The 20,483-nt window shown below is 38.7% G+C and overlaps 1 protein-coding gene across 1 annotated transcript in view; it reads left to right on the forward strand.

Moving 5' to 3' along the window:
* THSD7B (thrombospondin type 1 domain containing 7B) overlaps positions 1–20,483 on the forward strand; it is a 909,295-nt gene that overhangs the window by 455,887 nt on the left and 432,925 nt on the right. Inside the window, exons 8-10 of the mRNA XM_007964862.3 lie at positions 931–1,122; positions 2,796–3,030; positions 16,208–16,323. Coding sequence (XP_007963053.3) covers positions 931–1,122; positions 2,796–3,030; positions 16,208–16,323 — 543 coding nt within the window. The remainder of the gene's footprint in view (positions 1–930; positions 1,123–2,795; positions 3,031–16,207; positions 16,324–20,483) is intronic.

Raw genomic sequence — 20,483 nt, forward strand, 5'->3', positions numbered from 1 at the left:
CAAAGGATTGTAAATAGTATTTATAGAAAGGCACTGAGGCAATAGCAAAATTGAGGATCCTTGACAACTGGTGTGTTTGTGCAGTATTTTTGAGTATAGTTATTTTTGGGTTAGCAATGCATTAGATTATTCATGGGGGAATAGTAAATGTATTAGGGAGAACTTCAGACTGGCTGTCAACTTTATGTCAACTTGTTAACATAACTTTAGCCACAGGTCCAGTTTCATGTTAGTTTTGGATAATTTACCACCATGAAAAAGGAGAACAAAAGAGACATTATGGGATAATCTTGCATAAGGTTGCATATTTGGAGGTGAATGTACCCAAAAGAAAGCTAGAATTATAAAATTCCTTTTAATTTAGTAGATTAGAAGCCTCAACATAAATTGTGATTTTCAGGTGAACAGAGGGCTCTGACTTCCGTTTTGAAGAAAAGCATATACTTGTTATATATGGTTGTCCGTAACACATCTACCACATGTGTCTTCAGCCATCCATGGCTCAATTGTTTCTGAAAGAAGTCAACTTTGTCTCTATGAAGGATTACAAATGGGAGTTTTGATGCAGTCTCTACCTTTCTAAATGCCAAATTATCTCCTGGCAGTTTTTTCTGATGTAAAGATTGTGAATGGCTGAAGAAACTGTCTTTAACCATTTGGAAATAATGAAATTGGATTGTCTGACTCATTCAAGAGTCTATGGATGCGTGTATGTCTGGTCTTCCTGCCAGGGGATAGCACATTGTCAGGTATTATTTCAGAGTTTAAGGAGGGGCTCTCTTCTCCAAACTTTAACAGATATTTCTGGATTCATTTTTTTTTTTTGGTAGTTTAAACTGAAGTAATAGATAAAGCAGTGAGCCTAACTGTTCCTTGGACTGGCCTTGATAGTGCATTAATCACCAACTGTCTTGATCTTGTTGATTGTAGGGGAAGAGGTATCAGGGAGTCTTTGCCCAGTACCACCTCCTCCTGAGAGGAAGGCTTGTGAAATTCCCTGCCGAATGGACTGTGTGGTGAGCGAGTGGACGGAGTGGTCATCCTGTTCCCAGTCCTGTTCAAATAAAAACTCAGATGGGAAACAGACCAGGTCAAGAACTATCCTGGCACTGGCTGGGGAAGGTGAGTAACAGAAAATGTTTTCACTCTGGATGCATTAGCTCAATTATTATCATTTTTCCTCATTGGTGATAGAGAAGTTTATATGGAGGAAATAGTCACACATAGATGATATCTCTATTCCCTGAATCCAAGTTAACCGTTTCATTTCCCTCTATGCTTTTTGCTTTGATCCTCTAGTTTAGCTATGCTGGGTTCACTCATTTACATGAATTGCTTTACCACATACCTGTGTATGGACCATGGCAATCAGATGGATGTTATTTTTCAATACCCTTCTTAGACAAGAAGGCAGAGTTTGGTTGACACACATCCAAACTGAAGATAGCTTGCACAGTTGGGAACATAATTAGACTATGCTTAATAAAAAGAGCTTCAATAATCAGGAGACATGGCTTCTCAACTGGAAACTGCCACTAACATCTGCAAACTACCTGATCCGTGCATGCTGGTATCCTGTTCTGTCATGCCAGCATTCTGCAGGAGGGGGCCACAGCATGAAGACTGTGAAAATGGCTTTGATGAAGCTAAAAAGTGCTATGAGAATATAAGCAGGTGACATCAGAACAAATTACAGGAGCAGCTGTTCCAGTAATTTACGGTGATGGTCTCTATCTCCAGCACACGTCATTTCTTTCATGCCCTCCCTTGGCTTTTTCTGCCCATGGCTCAGTTAGAACAGCAGGACAGCATGGCCACTGGCTGTGAGAAACTACTTTTTAAGTAAGTTTCTGTTCTTTGATCCTGAGAAATGGGGCCAGGGTCAAGATAAATGAAGATTTTCATATTCTTAAAGTGAAGTTGGTTTCTGCTCTTTTCTTTTATATTTCTGGAAGGGGTGAATGGGAAAAAAAATCAAGAATAACAAAACCAAGGTCACAAATCTTGGGCATTTGGCCCACTGAATAAACCATTAAAGTGTGGAAGAGTAGGAAAAGATCAATGCTTTAGATAAATACCACTTTTTATATGGAATAAAAATGTTGTGAAAAGGGCAATAATGAAATTGGATTGTCTGACTCATCCAAGAGTCTATGGATGCATGTATGTCTGGTCTTCCTGCCAGGGGATAGCACATTGTCAGGTATTATTTCAGAGTTTAAGGAGGGCTCTCTTCCCCAAACTATAACAGATATTTCTGGATTTCTCAAATTGCAGTGAAATGCACTGCTTGATAGAGGATAGGTGTCTTAAAATGGTTCTCTTAGAAAAATAACACCTTTCATAGGAAAGGAAGACCATGCTGCATAAGGGGAGTGTGTGTGTGTGTGTGTTTTGTGTGTGTGTTCAAGATAATATCACTTCGAAGTCATAGACTATTCTAACTAATACATGAAGCATAAAAATATTTTTTGAAAAGCAGATTTCTTTGGAATTTTATCTCAGAGATACATGCTGCAGTGGTGGGCAATAGAGTCAATTAATTTTAAAATCTAATTGATGTGGACTGCCGCTTGTTATTTAGTGAAAAAGAACGCACAATATTATCCTCAGTTGTTGCTCAGGACAAAAATCCCTGTTCGTAGATTGGAAAGAAGAGCACAATGGCTCACGTCTTTGGAACGCTATGTCAGCAAAGCTATTTCTCTAGACCATTAAAACAGCAGAAATAACAAAAACAAGAACAGCAACAACAGCAACAACTATGTCTTATCTTTTGTTTTTATTTTTGGCAGGTGGAAAGCCATGTCCCCCTAGTCAGGCTCTCCAAGAGCATCGTTTGTGTAACGACCATTCCTGTATGCAACTTTACTGGGAGACATCACCTTGGGGCCCTTGTTCTGAGGACACATTGGTAACTGCCCTTAATGCAACCATTGGCTGGAATGGAGAAGCCACGTGTGGTGTAGGCATTCAGACTCGGAGGGTCTTCTGTGTCAAGAGTCATGTGGGACAAGTGATGACCAAAAGGTATTATTAGCCTGTTACTGAAAATGCATTTGATTAGTTCATGTTGAGTATTTTTAGTTGAAAGCGTTTATCAAGATATAGATATTTCTGGGTCTCTGATAGAGTGAGAGGGTTTGTTGTTGCTGTTTGACTGTTAAAGATTAAAACATGTGCCTCAAACAAGGATAAACACAGTTATGGTATGTATCATTGGCACATTTATAATATGTATTAATATATCAGTACATGGATAAAAATGAATAGTGTCCACAAACATTGAATGTGTTTGAATAATCAAACACATTTTCTAGAGCTGACCTCAGTATTTTTTACTCTTCTCAAATCACATAAAGATGAGGTCAACATAAAGCTAGGTTCTGTGCTTTGCACTAAAGGGTTGTGTCTTACTCTTCTTTAGACTCCACAGATCTTTCCTGCGTTAAATAGATACATCCATACTACAGCCATTCTAATTAGACTAAACGAATCCATGCCCTCGGATGGCTTACAATCTCATGCATGTTATACTCTCTGTACATGGAGATATAAAATATTTTAAAGACAGTAGGAAAATATGGGCTTGGAAACTAGGATATAGATGTCAAAAAAGATCAAGAACAACTGCAAATGATGGGAGGAAAAAAAGTAATTGACTAAAGAACTGGCTGTGGGAGTTTTATCACTAGATCAAATGAGGAGATGTATATTTTCCTAAAGTTCCTGTGGGAAGGCTGATAAAGAAGAAAACAGAAGGGCCCTATGCATTATAGTGAAACTTGTGACTGGTCTATCTGGAGAGATTCCCAGTGGCCATATTCGGAGACCCTACTCCAGGCACAGGGTGTGGGACACTAGGATGAGCTGCTGCCAGCTTTGGTCTAGCGTCATAAGCTAGGCAACACAGAGTGCCTCCCCAGGGATTTTCAAGCTGGTAGAAGGAAACTTATTTTTTTCTGTTCATGATACTCTAAGCATATGAGCTGAGAGTTGCCATAGACAAGGTCAGGTCTTGTGGAAAAAGTAAAAGGAGAGATTCATTCTGATGCTCAGGATGAAACAGATACGCAGTTGGAACAAATCCTGGCAGCACTGAACCGTGATCCTGTCCGTACTGACTACACCCTGCCCTCCATGGCAAAATATGAAAATATATTCAGTGTTCTGCCTAGTTCAATTTAATTTGTGTTTCTCTTGTGAGCAATGGAAACACTGAATAATTTCATCTGGGGAACCACGGTGAAGGGCTCTGGGCCTGATCCACACTGTCATGGAAGCCACTTTGGCCATGTGTAAGGAAAGTCACGCAAGCTCCGTTATGAGAAATGAACTGCTTACGGTGGATAGAGTGCAGACTGGCCAGACACTGCCCAGAGCTTGTGTTAGAGCATCTGATGAGCAGATGGTTTTGCAAATACACATAGAGTCATGTATTTGCAACTCACACTCTGACATGAAGGGAAGCATGGACTGGAACGTCTCACCTTTCTCTTCTCCTAAATGTGGCTCCCAGAGTTCTAGGATTGGATGTTCTTTCTTGTTCCAACCCCAGTCTAGCACAGCATCTGGCAGGTAGTTAGTATAAACATTTCTGGAATTTATGAATGAACTAAACCTATGTGTAGAGGAGTGATAGGTTTGCCAAGGATTTGATATGAAGATCAAGGGAAGCTGATGTTTATCTTTTGCTTCAGGAAAAAACATTTAATCTCCCATGATAAATTTTGTTAAAGAGGACTGTCATGAAAAGTAGTGAACATGTCGTACATATGACCTGCTCTTTTTAGCTCATAAATACTGTTTTTGCTCTAGAACCTAACTCTACATTGCTAGCAGTGTTTTTGGAAATGTCAACTTGTATCAGTTGTATTTTTCAACTTGCCTAGTAGCCATAGCACCACATGGATTGATTGGACCAATGAATCAATGGAAGTTATAGACAAAGATGGACAATAACATTCAGTATCACCTGCTTCAGGTGATAACCTAAGTCATGAGGTTATGGTAAAGTTCTGTAAGTTTTATAAAGGTGTTATGCAGACATGAGAACTCCTTTTATCTGAGAAGAATTGAAGCCTAGAAAATGTTTATTTATTTATTTTTTTTAAATTAATTTATTATTATTAAACTTCAAGTTGTAGGGTACATGTGCACAACGTGCAGGTTTGCTACATATGTATACTTGTGCCATGTTGGTGTGCTGCACCCATCAACTCGTCATTTACATCAGGTATAACTCCCAATGCAATCCCTCCCCCCTCCCCCCTCCCCATGGTAGGCCCCGGTGTGTGATGTTCCCCTTCTCGAGTCCAAGTGATCTCATTGTTCAGTTCCCACCTACGAGTGAGAACATGCGGTGTTTAGTTTTCTGTTCTTGTGATAGTTTGCTAAGAATGATGGTTTCCAGCTGCATCCATGTCCCTACAAAGGACACAAACTCATCCTTTTTTATGGCTGCATAGTATTCCATGGTGTATATGTGCCACATTTTCTTAATCCAATCTGTCACTGATGGACATTTGGGTTGATTCCAAGTCTTTGCTATTGTGAATAGTGCTGCAATAAACATACGTGTGCATGTGTCCTTATAGCAGCATAATTTATAATCCTTTGGGTATATACCCAGTAATGGGATGACTGGGTCATATGGTACATCTAGTTCTAGATCCTTGAGGAATCGCCATACTGTTTTCCATAATGGTTGAACTAGTTTACAATCCCACCAACAGTGTAAAAGTGTTCCTATTTCTCCACATCCTCTCCAGCACCTGTTGTTTCCTGACTTTTGAATGATCGCCATTCTAACTGGTGTGAGATGGTATCTCATTGTGATTTTGATTTGCATTTCTCTGATGGCCAGTGATGATGAGCATTTTTTCATGTGTCTGTTGGCTGTATGAATGTCTTCTTTTGAGAAATGTCTGTTCATATCCTTTGCCCACTTTTGGATGCGGTTGTTTGTTTTTTTCTTGTAAATTTGTTTGAGTTCTTTGTAGGTTCTGGATATTAGCCCTTTGTCAGATGAGTAGATTGCAAAAATTTTCTCCCATTCTGTAGGTTGCCTGTTCACTCTGATGGTAGTTTCTTTTGCTGTGCAGAAGCTCTTTAGTTTGATGAGATCCCATTTGTCAATTTTGGCTTTTGCTGCCGTTGCTTTTGGTGTTTTAGACATGAAGTCTTTGCCCATGCCTATGTCCTGAATGGTACTTCCTAGGTTTTCCTCTAGGATTTTTATGGTATTAGGTCTAACATTTAAGTCTCTAATCCATCTTGAATTAATTTTCGTATAAGGAGTAAGGAAAGGATCCAGTTTCAGCTTTCTACTTATGGCTAGCCAGTTTTCCCAGCACCATTTATTAAATAGGGAATCCTTTCCCCATTTCTTGTTTCTCTCAGGTTTGTCAAAGATCAGATGGCTGTAGATGTGTGGTATTATTTCTGAGGACTCTGTTCTGTTCCATTGGTCTATATCTCTGTTTTGGTACCAGTACCATGCTGTTTTGGTTACTGTAGCCTTGTAGTATAGTTTGAAGTCAGGTAGCGTGATGCCTCCAGCTTTGTTCTTTTGACTTAGGATTGTCTTGGAGATGCGGGCTCTTTTTTGGTTCCATATGAACTTTAAAGCAGTTTTTTCCAATTCTGTGAAGAAGCTCATTGGTAGCTTGATGGGGATGGCATTGAATCTATAAATGACCTTGGGCAGTATGGCCATTTTCACGATATTGATTCTTCCTATCCATGAGCATGGTATGTTCTTCCATTTGTTTGTGTCCTCTTTGATTTCACTGAGCAGTGGTTTGTAGTTCTCCTTGAAGAGGTCCTTTACATCCCTTGTAAGTTGGATTCCTAGGTATTTTATTCTCTTTGAAGCAATTGTGAATGGAAGTTCATTCCTGATTTGGCTCTCTGTTTGACTGTTACTGGTGTATAAGAATGCTTGCGATTTTTGCACATTAATTTTGTATCCTGAGACTTTGCTGAAGTTGCTGATCAGCTTAAGGAGATTTTGGGCTGAGACAATGGGGTTTTCTAAATATACAATCATGTCGTCTGCAAACAGGGACAATTTGACTTCTTCTTTTCCTAACTGAATCCCCTTGATTTCTTTCTCTTGCCTGATTGCCCTAGCCAGAACTTCCAACACTATGTTGAATAGGAGTGGTGAGAGAGGGCATCCCTGTCTTGTGCCAGTTTTCAAAGGGAATTTTTCCAGTTTTTGCCCATTCAGTATGATATTGGCTGTGGGTTTGTCATAAATAGCTCTTATTATTTTGAGGTACGTTCCATCAATACCGAATTTATTGAGCGTTTTTAGCATGAAGGGCTGTTGAATTTTGTCAAAAGCCTTTTCTGCATCTATTGAGATAATGATGTGGTTCTTGTCTTTGGTTCTGTTTATATGCTGTATTATGTTTATTGATTTGCGAATGTTGAACCAGCCTTGCATCCCAGGGATGAAGCCCACTTGATCATGGTGGATAAGCTTTTTGATGTACTGCTGAATCCGGTTTGCCAGTATTTTATTGAGGATTTTTGCATCGATGTTCATCAGGGATATTGGTCTAAAATTCTCTTTTTTTGTTGTGTCTCTGCCAGGCTTTGGTATCAGGATGATGTTGGCCTCATAAAATGAGTTAGGGAGGATTCCCTCTTTTTCTATTGATTGGAATAGTTTCAGAAGGAATGGTACCAGCTCCTCCTTGTACCTCTGGTAGAATTCAGCTGTGAATCCATCTGGTCCTGGACTTTTTTTGGTTGGTAGGCTATTAATTATTGCCTCAATTTCAGAGCCTACTATTGGTCTATTCAGGGATTCAACTTCTTCCTGGTTTAGTCTTGGAAGAGTGTAAGTGTCCAGGAAATTATCCATTTCTTCTAGATTTTCCAGTTTATTTGCGTAGAGGTGTTTATAGTATTCTCTGATGGTAGTTTGTATTTCTGTGGGGTCGGTGGTGATATCCCCTTTATCATTTTTAATTGCGTCGATTTGATTCTTCTCTCTTTTCTTCTTTATTAGTCTTGCTAGTGGTCTGTCAATTTTGTTGATCTTTTCAAAAAACCAACTCCTGGATTCATTGATTTTTTGGAGGGTTTTTTGTGTCTCTATCTCCTTCAGTTCTGCTCTGATCTTAGTTATTTCTTGCCTTCTGCTAGCTTTCGAATGTGTTTGCTCTTGCTTCTCTAGTTCTTTTAATTGCGATGTTAGAGTGTCAATTTTAGATCTTTCCTGCTTTCTCTTGTGGGCATTTAGTGCTATAAATTTCCCTCTACACACTGCTTTAAATGTGTCCCAGAGATTCTGGTATGTTGTATCTTTGTTCTCATTGGTTTCAAAGAACATCTTTATTTCTGCCTTCATTTCGTTATGTACCCAGTAGTCATTCAGGAGCAGGTTGTTCAGTTTCCATGTAGTTGAGCGGTTTTGATTGAGTTTCTTAGTCCTGAGTTCTAATTTGATTGCACTGTGGTCTGAGAGACAGTTTGTTATAATTTCTGTTCTTGTACATTTGCTGAGGAGTGCTTTACTTCCAATTACGTGGTCAATTTTGGAGTAAGTACGATGTGGTGCTGAGAAGAATGTATATTCTGTTGATTTGGGGTGGAGAGTTCTATAGATGTCTATTAGGTCTGCTTGCTGCAGAGATGAGTTCAATTCCTGGATATCCTTGTTAACTTTCTGTCTCGTTGATCTGTCTAATGTTGACAGTGGAGTGTTGAAGTCTCCCATTATTATTGTATGGGAGTCTAAGTCTCTTTGTAAGTCTCTAAGGACTTGCTTTATGAATCTGGGTGCTCCTGTATTGGGTGCATATATATTTAGGATAGTTAGCTCTTCCTGTTGAATTGATCCCTTTACCATTATGTAATGGCCTTCTTTGTCTCTTTTGATCTTTGATGGTTTAAAGTCTGTTTTATCAGAGACTAGTATTGCAACCCCCGCTTTTTTGTGTTCTCCATTTGCTTGGTAAATCTTCCTCCATCCCTTTATTTTGAGCCTATGTATGTCTCTGCGTGTGAGATGGGTCTCCTGAATACAGCAGACTGATGGGTCTTGACTCTTTATCCAGTTTGCCAGTCTGTGTCTTTTAATTGGAGCATTTAGTCCATTTACATTTAAGGTTAAGATTGTTATGTGTGAACTTGATCCTGCCATTATGATATTAACTGGTTATTTTGCTCGTTAGTTGATGCAGTTTCTTCCTAGCCTTGATGGTCTTTACAGAAAATGTTTATTTTTATGACCTAAATTTTCAACTGCTTAAGAAAAGATGCACGAAAGATTAGAATGAATGTAAAAATAAAAATAAGTATGGCTTAGATGTAGGAGTAACCCTACATAAAATGCAGTAAACTATTATTCTTTACAGTGATGAAAAATTTTAGCATGTCTGAAGCCCAATCTCCCTTCCACAAAGCTTTTCATCTTTGAACCACCATGACAGGAAAATTCACTGGACATGAATGTAACTTGTTTGTTTTTTTAGCAAAGAGGTGTTAGAATTGAGACTAATACCTATTCCATGAATTATCATAATATTTTAAAAGGCTATTTGGACAGAAAGAGTTGAGTTATATGTTCAAATCAGCGTCTATTTCTTCTTGCATCATCATTATTACTTTAAATAACAGTTTTATGAAGGTTTCTGAGCACGTCAGCTTACTCAAATGTTAAAGATGATTAAGAAAAAAATCACAGGAACAGAAGTGTGTAGTTTAAAACATAATTCATAAGCTAATATGCATTTATTTTAAAATATACATAAGTGAGACTGAAATATTATTATTACAGTAAATCATCTCCAGTTTTGCTGTGGTTTACCAGCACAGAAAAATCAATTGTACAGATGTTTTCCCTAACATACACATACAAATATAAAGACATTGCTAATTACTGTCTGTACTGTTAATGAGGCTGGAGACTTAACAACCTATTTTTAATTCTTACTGTATGTCTCCAAATAATCCTGTTAAACATGAGCATCCTGAATTGACTTTAGTGAAATTAATTAAAATTCTTGAGGTTAATGAGATTAATTGAGCTGAGAAAATAATACCTAGTGTCCGGTGAAACACCAGGGAGGTTATCAGCAATTTAAAGTATCCTTTGCTATGCCTCGAGAAATATACTTTTGCTCTTTTTCACATGAAAGTCATTGCAGTGGGAAAAGATCCCCTGTCATATGTGAAATCTTTGGGATGGGGATAGAGAAATGGAAAGGAAGAAGAAAATACCCTAGACAAAAGTAGCCTTCAGAAAAGAGAAGGAAGCATGACTCCATGGAACATGTGGATCAAAATAATGTTATATCTCTAAACCCACTACACTGAGAGGCATAGAGTTTCTTGCAAGTTCTTGTGTCCCTGGGTTAGTGTTTTGGTTTCCATATAATTGTACAGGTGAGACTGTTACCATTGTACGAGTAATAGAACTGATCGTATCAGAAAATGAGAGCTACCTGGGCACAACTGAATCAGAGTGAGAGCTTGTTGGGATCTTCCTGAAGTTGTGTTTGGTTTTGTTTTACTATTCAATGCTTTTCTTTCCCCAGTGGCAGTGTACAAAAAAAGAATGATAATAAAGATTGAAAACACATAACTCAAAGCCTTTCAAAGTTCCTGATAAGGTGCTTTCTGCCTTTAATGTGAAAACAACTGGCATTTTGTGAGATATAGCAATAAATAGCTCCATTTAAACATTTAATGTTTAAAAGCTTGGCAGGTTTCCCCATCTAGCTGAGTGAGATGAATACATCAGTTCCTGGGTCAGATGACTAATCCTGGAGGCATAGCTAAAAAACAGCAGGTCTTTGTAGCTCAGTGTGATGTATTTCAGCACAGTGCTTATAAGAAGCTGAAGCTGGCCAGGCGCGGTGGCTCACACTTGTAATCCCAGCACTTTGGGAGGCCGAGGCAGGTGGATCACCTGAGGTCAGGAGCCTGAGACCAGCCTGGCCAACATGATGAAACCCCATCTCTACTAAAAATACAAAAATTAGCTGGATGTGGTGGCAGGCGCCTGTAATCCCAGCTACGTGGGAGGCTGAGACAGGAGAATCGCTTGAACCTGGGAGGTGGAGCTTGCAGTGAGCTGATATGGCACGCCATTGCACTCCAGCCTGGGCAACAAGAGAGAAACTCTGTCTTAAAAATAAATAAATAAATAAAACTGAAGTCTACAATGAGGCCAAGAGACAAGAGTTATAGAACATTCCAGTGCAAGTGCAGGAAAATATATTCATCGAAATGGAATTCATTCCCTTTTATGGAGAGCATTGCTAATCCAAAATCAGAGTATTACATGAAAACGGGAAGTTAAATTTTGACAAAAGGCAAGGGGCCATATATACTTACTAACTAAAAAGTGAATCCATCTGTTTCTCTGGGTTTCAAGGCTTCAGTTTTGTTGAGGAAATAGCTGGAGAAATAAGCCTAATATTCCCCAGGGATTTATTTGTCTTCAGGCTTCAATAGCACAGAATACTATTCATTCATTCACTTACTGTTACTAAACATTTACACTGAGCTAAATATTGGATAATATGGGATTTTTAAGACATTATGTAAAATGTAATTCTACCATCAAGGCACTCAAAATTAGTGTATGTACAGCATGTGCATGTATGTACACACACAGCATCAGCAGCCCAAAAGTTATCAAAAGTCTTTTCTCTGTCAGTGACAATACAGTGATACAGAAAACCAACTTTACTGTTTTAAGAAATTGGGGTGCCCCTAGGTTGCTAATAGCCAAAGACTATTTTTGAGTACTATGAGAAAATTTATGGAAATTGGAAATGTGACGATGCATGAAAGGATAGACAACGTATAGATATATAGGAAGAGAAAGTTGAATCCCTGAGGAAAAGGTAAACCTCATTGGCAGGGGAAGTGACAAAAAGACAATTTCAGTTGCAAGAAAATATTTGGCCCTTATCAAACCAAAAATAACTTGCATTTCCAGGAAAGCCCACAGTTCATGTTTTCTGTAGTAGCACTGTAACCTAAGCTTGACCTTTGCTCTTGAGGGAATGATACTCTTTCTTTTGGACTTGAGAGGGAAAGGGCCATATCACGGAAAGTTCAAGTATTACCCAGTGAGTGTTTATGGTGAGTGACGCCAATAAAGGATCAATAAAATGGACAATATCAGTTCCCTAAAAGAGATTAACTCCTACTCCTAATTGAAGCAGGTAAAGTTCCTGAGATAATTAGCAAGTCTCTATAGAAAGTTTGAAGTGTTGCACCACAAAAATTTCCAGGCTGTTTATGAATGTTTGAGGGTTGGGTGGGTCCATGTGGGAACCCTTGTAACTCCTGGGCACAGGAAGTTGGCATTGCTCAAGTTGTGTTTCCATTCCCAGCTATCTACCAGGAGAGGTTGAAGAGGAGTTACAATAAATGGCAGTTCAATTCATTTTTAGAAGACCTTAAAAAATTAATAAGAGACTTAGGAATGATTTTAGTGTTTTCTTATCTTGACCAAAGTATGATATAAATTTTCCTTACCAGAGTAGCTTGTTTAAATAACACTATATCCTGATAATGACAGTCATCTTTCTTTCTCTTGTTATGCTCATTGAATCAATCTATTTGATGGATGACTTGTGTGTGTATGTATGTCTTAAAGATAGTTAATAATAATGCCACTAATAAGAATGAATTTATGAGCCTTTTTTTCTGAGTATATAGCTTTTAATTTTAGTTAATTTTTATCAAAGCGTTACATGTTTTATGGTATAAGTAAAATAATAGAGGGACTGATGGTGGAAAGCAATAGGTTCTTAACCACCTCCTCCTCTACTTCATATCCTACTTCCTTAACACAATCACTTTTTAAAAAAATAATTATAGATCCACAGCGACTTGCAAAAATTGTACAAAGAGATCCTATGTACCCTTCACTCAACTTTCCCCAGCTATAACATCTTACATAACCATAGTACATTATCAAAGCCAGAAAATGTATTTATATAGCACAACCACTTTTTAACAGTTGCTGAATTTTTTTTCTGTCTCTCTCTGAATTTTGATTGGGAAAACAGACACCTAGTTCACCAATTGTAACTATAAAAAGGTGAACAGTTGGAAGCCTTATGCCACCCCGGCTCTCATTCACCCACTTCCCTCCTCCTTCCCTGTCACCAACAACCACTTTATTCATTCCTCATCTACCTCCCCTATATCTTTATGTGGATACAAGCAAATTCAAGTGTATATCTCTGGCCCGTCTCCCTTTCTGGTGTTTACCTCCTAACTCTAAATTATATAGTTTTCAGCTCTGCATTTATCAATTTAAAATTGTCGTTCCGTGATTTGCTCCCATGAAAGTAATCAACCTCAGCTCATTTTCACTAGTTCCTCTCCTGACTCCTCCCAGAATGTTGGCATTCTGTTGGTTGATTATAGTACTACTTTTGATCAAGTTCCTTAGAACCTTTGTCTATGTCAGTTTGGGCTGCTATTAAAAAAAAAAAAAAAAAAAAAAAAAAAAAAAAAAACCATAGACTGGGTGGCTAAAACAATAAACACGTTTATTTCTGACAGTTTTGGAGGCTGAAAGTCCGAGACCAGTGTCACCTCATGGTTGAATTCCAGGGAATGCCCTCTTCCTGGTTTGCAGGTGGCCACTTGCTTGTACCTTCACATGGTGGAGAACACAGAGAGGAAGCCAGCTTGGTGTCTCTTTTTATAAGGGACACTAATGCCATTCATGAGAGCTCTAACCTCATGATCTAATTATCTCCCAAAGGCTTCACCACCTGATGTTTTTACTTTGGGGGTTAGGTTTCAACATACAGATTTTGGGAGGGACACAAACACATTTTGTTCATAATGATTTTGTTTCTTATTTCATTTGTGTTTAGATCAACTCTCTGAACACCTGCTTTGTTGGAGGAGGACATCCAGTGTTCATCCTCTCTCCTCTTTCTAGCTCTCATCCTGTACTCTCTGTGACCAGAATGATGTTTTGGAACATAGTATCCCAAAACAAAATTTATTCTTCTGTGTTTTGCCTATGCATTGTTTCTAAAATGTTAACACTATGAAAATGCTTTCAGATTTATAATTATGCAAGTTGATGAGGTCTGATGTCAGTCAGATTCCTTTCCCTTCTTAGATGACCCATTTTTCTTCCTTGTTGCCCTTATGACCCATTTTTCTTCGTTTTTGCCCTAACAGTTATTAGTTTCTGTTCTGCTCTCCCTCCCTACCTCCCTCCCTGCTTTTTCTATCACTATTTCTCTCTCTTTCTTTTATAGAAATAGGGTCTTTATTGGCCAGGCTCTGGAGTGCTGGGGTGTGATCATAGTTCACTGCAGCCTTGAACTCTCCTGGGCTTCAGTGATCCTCTGGTCTCAGCCTCCAAAGTAGCTAGGACTACAGGCATGTATCCCCATGCCCAGCTAATATTTTTTATATTTTTTGTAGACACAGGGTCTGGCTGTGTTGCCCAGGCTAGTGTTTAACTTCTGGCCTCAAGCAATACTCCTGCCTCAGCCTCCCAAAGCATTGGGATTACTAGTTTCTCCTCTTAATGCTTTCTTTGTGCTTAAAATTTGGACAGTCCCTGTATTTGCATGTTGGTCATTTTGTATACACTTCCTGGGTTTTTCACTCTGAATTATCCCTTTTTCAATTCTGTAGTAGTTTAGTCCATTATTTCCTCATCAATTTTCTCTTTTCCATTTTTTTGTGTTCTCTCTTACTGGAAGTCTATTAATTATCTGTTTAAACTTGCCAGACTGGTGTTTATTCAATCATAATTTTTTCAGGTGCTGTGTCTCCACGAAGCTTTGGGTCCGTTACTTATCATTTCAACACCTCAGCTTATGATATGAAAATGAAGATTATAATGCTCGTCCTTGCTGTTAAGAGTAACTGAAAGAATGTAGGCAGACTACTTAACTCGGCACTGGCTATCCGATACAGAGCTCACACTATTAAACTTTATACACACTGCATCTCTGTTCTTTATATGAAACTTATGGGAAACAGAATTTAAAAACCAAATGTATAGTGTAAAGTGCTTTCCTGTTTTTCTTCTTGGTGTAACACTGTTGTAGAATAGAATACATGTGATTTTTAGCCATCTCTACTCTAAAAACAAGCAAGCAAACAAACAAAAACTTGCTTGCTATTTGCTGAGACTTTAGTTTTCCAAATAATTATGAATCCATTAACTATTTATATTACTTTCTTCCCAAGTCTGAGAATTAAATTAATTATCAGCAAAATAATAAAATCAAGATCTTTTTTCTCGTTCATGCTGACTAGTATATTTGTTATTAACAGGTTGTCATATTTTGCTTCTTCCAACTTTTCAGTCTGTGTGTTCTGTGGAAATACCTGTTAATTGGCTAAGTGTGGTGGCTCACGCCTGTAATCCCAGCACTTTGGGAGGCTGAGGAGGGCAGATCACAAGGTTGAGAGACCGAGATCATCCTGGTTAACATGGTGAAACCCTATCTCTACTAAAAATACAAAAATTAGCCAAGCGTGGTGGCACGCCTGTAATCCCAACTACTTGGGAGGCTGAGGCATGAGAACCACTTGAACTTGAAAGGTGGAGGTTGCAGTGAGCCGAGATTGTGCCACTGTACTCTAGCCTGAGGGACAGAGTGAGACTCCATCTCAAAAGAAAGAAAGAAAGAGAGAGAGAGAGAAGAAAAGAAAGGAAAGAAAGGGAAAGAAATACCTGTTAATCATTTAAGTAGTCTAGAATTCTGTTAATGATCAAAGATTCCTAGTATTTTTTAGTGACCATCAAAGATTTTTGTTTCCCAATATATTTTTATATTTCTTTTATAATCCTTTCTTTTGTAGAATATTGCTAATTTGATATATCACCCTGAATAAAACGTATAAAACAATATTTCAATTTTTTCCTTCTGAAAAAGATAAAATTAGTTGATGCTGATGGTGAGACTCTTTCTCAGCACCCATCTTTCGTTGGTTTCAGAGGTTGTTTTTAAACTCGTGTAGTGAAGAGTTATTTTGGTCTCTAGGTCAAGAGAGCTGAGGTCTGCTTCAGGCTCTGCCTCCAGCTTGGGCAAGTAGCTCCACCTCCAGGCGTCTTTCTTCCCTCACCTATTAAAAGAACATGAGGACCTTAATACTTTCAGTTCTAAAATTCTATACTTCTGTGTTCAACCACTTAGTCTCTCAAAGAGGCATTGACATGGTCTCTTCACATTGACAGATGTCCAGATTCTACTCGACCTGAAACAGTGCGCCCCTGTTTTCTCCCATGCAAAAAAGACTGTATTGTGACTGCTTTCAGTGAGTGGACACCCTGTCCGAGGATGTGCCAAGCAGGTAGGTGGATGCTGCATTCTTAGTCCTTTCTTCCCTAACCTGATTGTTTCTCCACAGCTAAGTAAGTGAGAGGTTGTGGAATGCAAGCACCTTTTTTTTTTTTTTTTTTTTTTTTTTTCTTCTCTCATTTGCCTGTTACCCTGGAAACAAGTTTGGTAAAGTTTGTAAATGAAATCTTGTATTTCCAGATCTATCAGAGCCTGGAAGAGAAAACATATTCTGTTATTTTATGTCATAATTCCACCTGTATGTATTGCAGAAGTATTCATCTTCTGCTAACCCCATTGTGGCATTTTGAACAGTCATTCCCATGTGATTCCTTATAAAGCATCATCACTATCACAGTTTCTATGTGGCTCTTGTGTGTCTGGACCCCAGTTCCAGGTATCCTCATTAGAATATAGGGCTTGAATACAATGCTCACATCACTGATGAATATGAGTACATGGAGTACAAGAGCAGATATATTATGAAGTGTTCAACAAGTACAGAAATTGGCAATATATGATTCATATTTCTTTATTCTTAATGGTGATACTTTATACATCTGGGTATATTTGAAGGGATTTAATCCAGGATACTTAATAGTGAAGTCCTAGATGAACACATAGGTGTGTACGCTAAAGTGACCCCCTCTCTTAGAACAGATCTTTTCCCCAAAGCTTATTGCAGCTCACTGATGGGCTAGTTCCTGTGAAGATATAATTAATCCTCATCCTAAAACTCCATTTTGGCCTAAGATCTAGAGTTAATAACTTGGTCCCTCTCTCCTAGTCTCAGACACTAGCCTTGGTCCTTTGGATCTTACCATTGCATGGTTACAAAAGGCAAATCCAAGAAAAGGAAAGACAGAAAGAATATTACCTCTAATGCCCGGAGTTCAGTGAGTCTCATCCACTGGTCCCTGGGCTTCTCTGGGCAGCCATGTCCTCTCAAGCAGGGCATGGCTCTCTTGCTGCACCAGCTTCCTGGAAGAAGAAAGAAGAAAGTATGCAGTTCTGCAGAGAGAACCTGTCAGAGGTTTACTTTCCTTGGATAATTCCAGCTGTGTGCATCTAAGATCCTTCACATGCTCTTTGACTCACATATCCATGGCAGCACTTCATGAGAGTGACATGAAAATAAGGCCAATATTGACATAGATCTGATGGTCATTCAAACACCTCTCAGTGATTGAAAACAGAGCTGTGGCACCTGTTGAAAATTATCCTCTTTGTATTGCAATGGTAGAGTACCAGCATGAAGTTTTATAACTATGACATTTCATCATCTTGATGATCATTTGTCACAGAATTAATATAGTAGCATACAATGAGATTTGCTTATGGATAGAATTGGAAATGAAAACATTGAATAAGAAAGTGCTTTGAAAATACAGTGCTTTATTTAATCTTTTGAGAGGTGGAAACAACAATCTCTTCTAGAAACTCTCCAAAACTTGTTTTTTTCTGAGTGAAGATCCAAAATAAATGATCTTTTACTGGGTGAACAGGGTTTGTTAAATAGCCAGGGTAATGCCATTTCACAGCAGGCAAGGATAGAAAAGTTTCTGTCTCTATTCTGAACCATTTGAAAGACAGCATCTAGGAGACTGACTTTGGGAATTTTAATGATAATGTACCTAAAGACATTTCAGGCTCTTAAAGATAAATACTGAAAAGATGCAAGGGAATAATATAATCTATGATGATGCAGTTTTATTGATGTTTAGCTATTTATTTTAACTTCTTATTCATGAGAGTTTAGTACAATTCCTGTTAAATTGTTGTAAAAAGAGATGGGATTTAAGAGAATACCCCACCGGCAGCCAGAAACTGGTGTTGGAGTTTTTGAAGTCTCTTGATACATAGGGAAGCAGATTAACTTTGTTGAGTCAGTGTGCCCTGGTGACCAGAGATTACTTTAGCCCCTGCTAGTCCACCTATTCTACATTCAAGAAAATTCTCTCTGCTACTAGAGAGTCTTTTCCTAGCATTGGGTAAAGGCAGCAGAATCACAGGCATGTGAAATAATTGTTCCTCAAGCAACTTTACATTTTACTCCAATTTCCAGAGATTCAATTAGTTGTTTAAATCATTGGCATTGTAATGAAAACAGTTCTAAGTCTCTGTGGTCCCTCCTTGCCGCCAACTTTTCAAGCCCAGATAATTCTTTTCACAGCCTGGCAGTCAGGGACCAACAGAGGCAAAGATTCAATTTTCAGACTTCTTCCAGCTTTCCATTTCAATCCTATTTACCCTGATTTTTAGGTTATAGCTTGGAACTAAGATATTATTAAGTAACCATGGGTTAATTAAAGGACACTATAAGAGGGGGAAAATTTTGGAGGAAATTGTATCTGTAAACCTATGGTTCTCAAACTTTATTGCATTTGAATCACCTGGAAGCATTACTAATACGCAGATTTCTGGATCCATGACTAGAAATTCGGATTCAATAACTATGGGGTGGGTCCCAGAAATTTTCAGTTGTAAGAAGCTAGGGCCCCCTGAAGAGTGACCCTCCTCCTCCTCCTCTCCCTCATTCTGATGAAGGCCATAGATTCATGAACAAAACTTGCTTTAACTCTAGACATATGGCCCTTCTTTCAGCTTCTTGAATGTATCATGTTTTTCTCCCAGTTCAAGAGTCTGTACATTGGTGCATATGAGCATGGATGCTGGAGCCAGATAACTGTGGTTGCATTTTCATGTTTGCTCTGTGACAGATATATTACTTAATGTCTCTTTGCCTCAGTTTTCTAATTTGTAAAATGGAGGTTAATAATAACACCTGCCTATAAAGAAAGCACTTAGACCACCTCCTGACACCGAGTAGGTACTGGGCAAGTGTTTGTATAGTTGTATAGTTTGTACCTGCTGTGCATGAGGCTGGCACTCCACTCTCTTCACTGCCCTTCCTTCCTAGGTCCTCAGCCTGTGTATCCACAGAGACCCGCCTTTTCCCTGGAGTGCTGCTCTCATCTACCAGACTACCGTAGATCCCCCCACATCCTCCTCCATTAAGTAGATTATCCCACGTCGTCCTATTCATCCCCTTAACTTATCTTTTCTTGTTAGAGTTGCCCCTGCTAGATTTTAAGTCCATGAATACGAGGACCACTTCTGCCATCTTCACAGCTGGATATTCTAAACCCAGCCTAGTATGGGGCATATAGTTGCCACTTAATGGATATATTTTGAATGTACAGATGTTCTGTAAAGAGATAGAAGAGTGTGGATTAAAATCTAGGCAGTGGATTTTGTGTCCTTGAGAGTGTCCTACAACAGACTTTTTGGGAAATGGTGTCCTAAAACAGTACTTCTCAAACTTGAATGTACATACAAGTCCCCTGGGGATCTTATTGATTGTAGATTCTAACTCAATAGACCCAAATGAGGCCTGAAAGTGTACATTTCTGTATGTTCCCAGGTGATACGTATATGCTGGGTATAAAGCTCTGAGTAGGGTTGGGTTCATTAGAAATTTCTGGGCAAGGCAATGTCCAATCGAAGTTGTAAAGTGAGAAGCATGGACTGGGGACAGACCAGCAAGTGGGGACAAGATGGGAGGTGAAGGGGAGTGATTAAAAGTGGTTTAACTTAAACTGAGAGATCAGGAAAAGATCCAGGAGGATGGACCTGAGCAAGTGGAAACCTCGACTAATGAAGACAGAAGAACTCCTTTTTTTTTTTTGTCTTGCAGCTGTGATTTCAGGTTGGGTCATCAAAGTTGAGCAGTGGTTATGTCTGTGGTCCTCAAAGTTGACTGCACAATGGAATCACCTGAAAATCTCTAAAATATACTGATACCTGGAATCTACTCTAATACATTCTGATTTAATAGGTTTGTGGTAGCAGGCAGGGAATCACTGGATTATGTAAATCCCAAACCATATTCATTCTAAACCTCTCAGAAGGCCAAGGTTGTTTAGGGGACTGAGTGCACCAGCAGTGATTTGTGACATAGCAATGGATGAATTGCATCAGGTTTTATTTTGTCCTGGCTTGATTCAAGAGCTAAAACCTTAAAACATAAAGGTATTTTCAAGTCATGGACAATCTCAAGCCATGCTTATGATCTTCTTGCTCCTCTTCTAAGTCTTTCCTTAAAGGATCAATGATAGTCTCATATTTTTCTAAGCAAACCAAAGGTCTATCAAGCTTTGGCCTGTTGTGGCC

The sequence above is a fragment of the Chlorocebus sabaeus genome, chromosome 10 (genome assembly GCF_047675955.1).
Source record: "Chlorocebus sabaeus isolate Y175 chromosome 10, mChlSab1.0.hap1, whole genome shotgun sequence".
In the NCBI taxonomy this organism is placed as follows: Eukaryota; Metazoa; Chordata; class Mammalia; order Primates; family Cercopithecidae; genus Chlorocebus; species Chlorocebus sabaeus.